Consider the following 6,326-nt stretch of genomic DNA (forward strand, 5'->3'; position numbering starts at 1 on the left):
TCTAACATCAACTGCACATTGCACAAAAATGGCCACTTCTGTGAAGATGGCATATGCATCCAATGAAAGCGTCCAATGAGATGCAGACTAATAGGCTAAAACTGACAAGAAGGGAAACGCATAGGCTATTAACACGAGTGAATGTAGGTCTACCCAAATATTCGGGTAGTCTGTTATCAGATTTGTTATAATAATGTGTTTGGGTTATTGCTTTTCAATGCAGAAATATAATTCGATAATGAGAGCTTCATGAAAGTTCTGCACTGATGTAGGCTATTCTACCTGTCTCATTTTGCCACCTGTCAGTTTCATGGAGAGTAGAATCATGCACCCCCTGCACGCAGACTTGAACAAAAACGATCGAATCCGACTTTGTGCAAACATATCAACTTATCAACATGCTGCCTTGGGCACATGGGAACGATCCAGACGGAAGGCTGCTGCGCGCGCCGTTTCCCAGTAGCCTCCCCCGGGCACGCCGCGGAACCGGCATACTGCATTCACCCTATGTTCGCAAACTGAGCCACTGTGCTAGGAAACATGAGAAGGGTGTTGTATTCACGTTCCGGGGCCCTGCTCGCCTGGGCCGTTGAATAAAGCTGCGAGGCGAGCGTGATGCGTGCGGTTTGCGCTCCAGAGTTGAGGACGGGAATATGTAAACGGGGAATGGGCCATTGGCAACGGGACTGCTCACTACAGTCACGCAGGACGGGTGCTTGACAGGTAACATGGAGCCATTTATTTCTAATGCAGTTACGTGTTGATTCTTTACGTCAGATGAAGAGATAGTGTCCGCTTCCATTTTTACAAAATGTTGGTAAGACGCTGAATTTGGTGTTGCGATTTGATGGCTGTTCAGTTCTGAACCCCTAACTGGAATTACGCCTGCTGTAAACGATACTGTTCGGGTAGTCTACTTGACGGGTGGCCGGTCAAGTGGCAGTGTTTTTGTACGTCTGTTAAATTGGTTTAAAAGATAGGTTTTGATGGTGAGGACCAAATTAAATATGTACTTCATCAAACACGAAGCGTTTCTAAATATTCGTGTAACAAGGTGGATAGGCGACCGCTTCGGTCATTTGAACTTCTACGGTAGAACCTGACTGCATGTATTTTTGGAAACTGCCAAATCCAAATCACTAAAGCAGTCATATGGAAAGAAACTCAGGATATTACTTCATTCTCCTCTTCATCCTTTTACGCAATTCCAGTTGTTTGCTGTTGTTGTGATTTAAGCTACTTATACTGCTGCCCATAGTTGGTCACATTTTAGTAACCACTGCAGTTACCCAGGAGGATTCGGTACTGATTTAATGAACCTTGGCCCGTGAATAACCTACAACACATGTGAATAAAAGCTGTCCCACTAGATGGTCGCTGCGTCAGTATGTTGTTTTGATACAAGACTCGCGCTGTTTATTTTATGAATCTGTCATCCCAATGATAATAAACTCCTCGCTCCGCTCCTCCGAGTGATGAGCTCACGACTGTCCGTCAGTGGCCCCGCTGTGTACGCGTGATTAAAGGGCATGTCTGTGTGATTATTCTGAAAACATACACAAACATCTTGTCCTCTGTTCGCTTTCACAGGAGAGACAAGGAAGCCGGACAGTCTGCAGCGGCTTCAGAGAGCGGAGCGGCCACGCGCCCCATAGCCCTTTGATTCCCCCACGCAAGACGGAGCGCGTGAGGAATACGGCACCAAAGATGAACACGATTGTGTTCAACAAACTTAGCAATCAGGTTCTGTTCGAGGAGAAAGCCAAGGAGGTGGAGAGGAGCAGCAGGAATTATTTGGAAGTGATCGATGGACAGCACGCAGATCTTCTCTCGGGCAACCCCGCAATCAAAGACAGCTCAGCCATCCGCCACCGGCGCGCGGGGTACGTGTTTTATGACGTCTTTATTAAATCCAGAAGTCGTACGTGGGATGGCATGTGAAATGGGTGAAAATGCTACTGGACTGAAAATGACTCGCAGAACTGTGGATTGGTGGAAAGCGAATGCTTGTTTTGGGTAGGCTAGTCATTTTAGAGGCTTAACACGCAATACACTTCAAGCAACGTAATTACAGCTAATCGCAAAATATTTGGAGAAACACCGACAAATATAGCTTCTCCTACAAAGTGTGACCCAAACTAAACTCCAACGGAAAAGTATGCTTTATTTTTCAAAAGACTCATTATGGATAATGTAGCGCGACACATCTGTCGGAATTAATTATGTAAGCGTCAATTTCTCTCTGACAGGCTAGTCTGCATTATTTTATTGTTTCTTTTTCCCCCAAAACGTCGGTGTAATTTCGCCCTCTGTTCTCAATAAATACGGTATGTTCCTCCACATTTATGTTCGTGAACTGAGGTTTGAGCATATGGTTTGAGTTTAAATGCAAGTATATTTTTTCGGCCAATAGTTGTAATGTGACCTTAATTTTTAAAAAAGAGGAATCACAGGAAATTAATATTTACCACTCAATTTGGACATTTTAATGTTGATGTTTTTAGATAGACTAATCTTCAAGATTATAATCTAGGTTCTGCGTGTTCGGTAGCGTGTTTCAAACTGCTCCCGGTCTGTTTCCAATAAATAAGCATGTCCTTTAACTTGATGTGTGGTCCAGTCAATCACGGATATTTTTGTAAAGACTGGGCAGAAAAGGATTCATATCCCCCGCGTTCCCCAACCCTTCGTCCCTCGCGAGCAGCACGTCGGGCTGTTTACGGTTAGCACGCATTTTATTTGCTGACAGCACAGTAGTGCCTTATGCGGGCGTCTACATCAGTCCAGTGCGCTGGTGACTGGTACTGTTGAAACACGAGTCTGCTCGTGCAAACATCCTCCGCTCTGGGGCGCGTCTGCGCGCGGGTTATTGAAGCGCTCCGGGTGTCGGGAAAGTGAGACAGAGGCATAACACACTGACCCTCGCAGGCTAATGAAGAATATTAATGTAAATAACGAGGTGTGCGTCGCCCAAACTTCGAACAGGGAGCAGAAATGTTCTGTAGGTTGTCTACACAGATATGGGTTACAAGGAAAATATTTGCCGAACACGAGCCTCGGGCGGGCTCGGCGTTTTGCATGGGAAACACATTACATGTGCAGAGAGCTCTCCGTGGAAGATAAGAGCGCACTATCACGGCTCCACACTGACCCCTGCAGGGACAAGTACATGAGATTGCTCTCAGAGGCAATACCTATACCATGATTCAGAGCAAGCAGGATGCATATGGACAATATTGTGTGTGTGTGTGTGTGTGTGTGTTTTTGAAAAAAAAAAAAAGCCTTCTGTAGGCATACAGAGGATTCGTGTCAGCCTCTGAAGAGGCCTTTAACCTGACCCAATAAGAGGGCCTGCGCCGCAGACGGGGGAGAGAGCTCGTTTGAGAGTCCTCAAGGCGTGGGTGTGAAATTGAATGTTGTTATTTGTTTAATTGCGCCCTTTTCGTGCTTTGCGGTGGGAAAGAAAACACGTAGGTTGTTAAAACGCCTCTGTTCGAGTTCTCCTCGGGTCTCGAGCTCAATTACAGCGCAGTTAGGCAGCGGAATTACACTTCTCAGTCCGTTTCACGACTCATGAACCCGACCATTCTCAAGCAGCTGAGGTGGCTGTTTGTTCACACGTATCCATGCCTCAGATCCATCTACAACAACTCTCCCCTCTCTCGTAGCCGATACAAAGACATTGTTTGTTCTTCACTAATGCGGTAATTTCTTCATTCATAGTTTGAAGCAAAAAACGCTCACGCTTTTAATTATTAACTACACACATTTTAATAGTAAGGTAATCATATTTTAAAGAAACCCTCTCTTCTATCTATTCTATCTCTTCTAAATATAATTTTTGACAAGGCCATGTTTGTGTATGTTGAGTTCAGCCTGCTTTTTACACTAAAATGCCTAAATGTAGGTTAAAATTGGAGGGGGCATGTGGTTTGACAGATTCTATAGATTCCAGGTCCCATTGATGCTCTACATTATGTGAATTAACATGTTGATTCAGGAAATGTAATCATACCACTGACAGGACAAAACTTCCTCACTGATGAAAGGTGTCTAGCAACCAGCTGGTCACGCTACTTTAAATGAAAATACATTTTGGCATGTTTTGTTGTTATGTCTCCATGGATATTCAATATTTTATTAAATATTTTTCAATGTGCAGGGCGTCGTCGATTTGTGCAATATTCATTAAGTCTTCACCAAAACGAAGGGAAAAATAGGCTATGGGATGAAAATATGAAACTCTTTATGGTTAACACACTGTAAAAATAGCCTTTGGTATTTAACAGTTATATAAACAATTTATTTGTCACATTCCAACTCTGTAATAATAATTTCTTAAGGCAGGTCATAAATAATGCTGCAATGCAATGTCAGTTGCATGCATGGTGATGCTTTCTCTATCTCCTGCCTACAGGTCCCGTCAGAACGGCGGAAAGGTCCGACACAAGCGGCAAGCACTGCAGGATATGGCCCGACCTCTGAAACAGTGGCTGTACAAACACAGGGACAACCCGTACCCCACCAAAACAGAGAAAATCCTCCTGGCCCTGGGCTCACAGATGACTCTGGTCCAGGTAATGACACCTACACACAGCGCTGCCTCTCAAGAATGTGTGTGTCTTCCATGGTGTCCTTGTCCAGTTTCTCCAAATGGTATAAGGCACCATATTTCAAATGATGGTTCTCCCTGTGTGGTTAAAATGGTTGTGGGACTGGAGAAAAGCGATCATTTGTTTGCGTGCATTTATACTGTTGCTGCAGGCCTCTGTAAACAAAACAGTTAACAGGCCGAACATAGGCCCTTCAGCATTGGACTGTTTGTCGCAGAGTAGTTTGAGAGTTAATTAGTAGCCATGATTGTTGTGCTCAACGCTAGTGATTGCATGTTTGGAGTGGAGTCTTTTAAGTGGTTTGGGCTGGTTGCTGGGGTGAGGCTGCTGACACCAGAGGCTGTGAGGAGGCAAGTGCCGCCGTTTGACATGTTAGTCAGCGTATGCGTTGTGCGGGCCAACCAGGAGCTATCCCAGGGTTTTTAGATGGAGAGAGAGTCTGTCTGAGACGATGAACGTGTGTGTAACGGTGATCTGTGAGGATACACTGATGCATGATTTATCGTTGGCCAGCTAGCTTGCACCTACAGAGAGGAATCAGACTGCACAGAAACTATTCGGTATTTCTCTCTCTCTCGCTCTTTCTCTCTCTCGCTCTCTCTTGGCTTTAGTGTGTTTTTGTACATGTGTGTGTGTGTGTGTGTGTGTGTGTGTGTGTGTGTGTGTGTGAGAGTGTGTGTGTGAGACAGAGAGAAACAGAAAGAGAGAGAATTTGAGAAATAATAGGAGAGAGAGAGAGTGTGTGTGTGTGTGTGTGTGTGTGTGTGTGTGTGTGTGTTTCTGCAAGAGACAGAGGGAGAGGGCAGTGTGTGCTGCAAGACTCAGAATGACACTGCTCAGCCTAGTCTGCTTTTCATATTCTCCCTAATGATTCTATGTTTTTTTCCCTTTGAGCAAAAACACACGAGAGAAGAATGAAATCATGATGAGGACGCGAGCGCGCACACACACACACACACACACACACACACACACACACACACACACACACACATGCACATGCAGACTTGAGCTGCTGGACATGTGGTCATGCATGGTCTCTTCTCTTTCTGTAACATGACTGTTGGCAGACAGAATAAGAGAGAGAGAGAAAGGGGGGAGCAAAAGAGAGGAAGAGAGAGAGAGATATTAAACTGAGTTTGGTGAGTAGCATTCAAATAGCACACTAAAATGCCATAAATAAAACAGTTACAGAAAATTATCTGCAGATCCCGGAGTTTAACATCTCGGGTCTCCTATCATCGACAGACACATATGTTCTGGAGGTCTCCTTTTGCTGTGCACACCCAGCACATCACCCACACTGTAGTTAATGTCCACTGCATGATAGGTAACACCAGATATATGGCCAATCGCTGCAGTCATTATTGAACCTGGACATACATCATCCCTATGAGTTACTTGAACTTTAAAAAAGACATTTTATGTCAATATGGAAAGCAATGCCAACTCAGACACACAGACACAGACACACAGACACACACACAGACACACACAAATGTCCACTGCATGATAGAGTAACACCAGATATATAGCTGGCCGCTGCAGTCATTATTGAACCTGGACATACATCATCCTCATGAGTTACTTGAACTTTAAAACATTTTATGTCAATATGGAAAGCACTAACTCAGACACACAGACACAGACACACAGACACACACACAGACTTGAGCTGCTGGACATGTGGTCATGCATGGTCTCTTCTCTTTC

The 6,326-nt window shown here is 44.6% G+C and overlaps 1 protein-coding gene across 5 annotated transcripts in view; it reads left to right on the forward strand.

Moving 5' to 3' along the window:
- The first annotated feature begins 633 nt into the window (after positions 1–633).
- mkxa (mohawk homeobox a) overlaps positions 634–6,326 on the forward strand; it is a 31,943-nt gene continuing 26,250 nt past the window's right edge. For 4 of the 5 annotated variants that reach the window (XM_048266808.1, XM_048266811.1, XM_048266810.1 and 1 more), the window contains exons 1-2: positions 1,507–1,883; positions 4,418–4,577. In XM_048266808.1, coding sequence (XP_048122765.1) covers positions 1,708–1,883; positions 4,418–4,577 — 336 coding nt within the window. In that variant the 5' untranslated portion in view covers positions 1,507–1,707. Of the gene's footprint in view, positions 724–1,506; positions 1,884–4,417; positions 4,578–6,326 lie in introns of those variants that run through there. The other variant, XM_048266809.1, reaches the window with a different exon arrangement.

This window comes from Alosa alosa, chromosome 16, assembly GCF_017589495.1.
Source record: "Alosa alosa isolate M-15738 ecotype Scorff River chromosome 16, AALO_Geno_1.1, whole genome shotgun sequence".
In the NCBI taxonomy this organism is placed as follows: Eukaryota; Metazoa; Chordata; class Actinopteri; order Clupeiformes; family Clupeidae; genus Alosa; species Alosa alosa.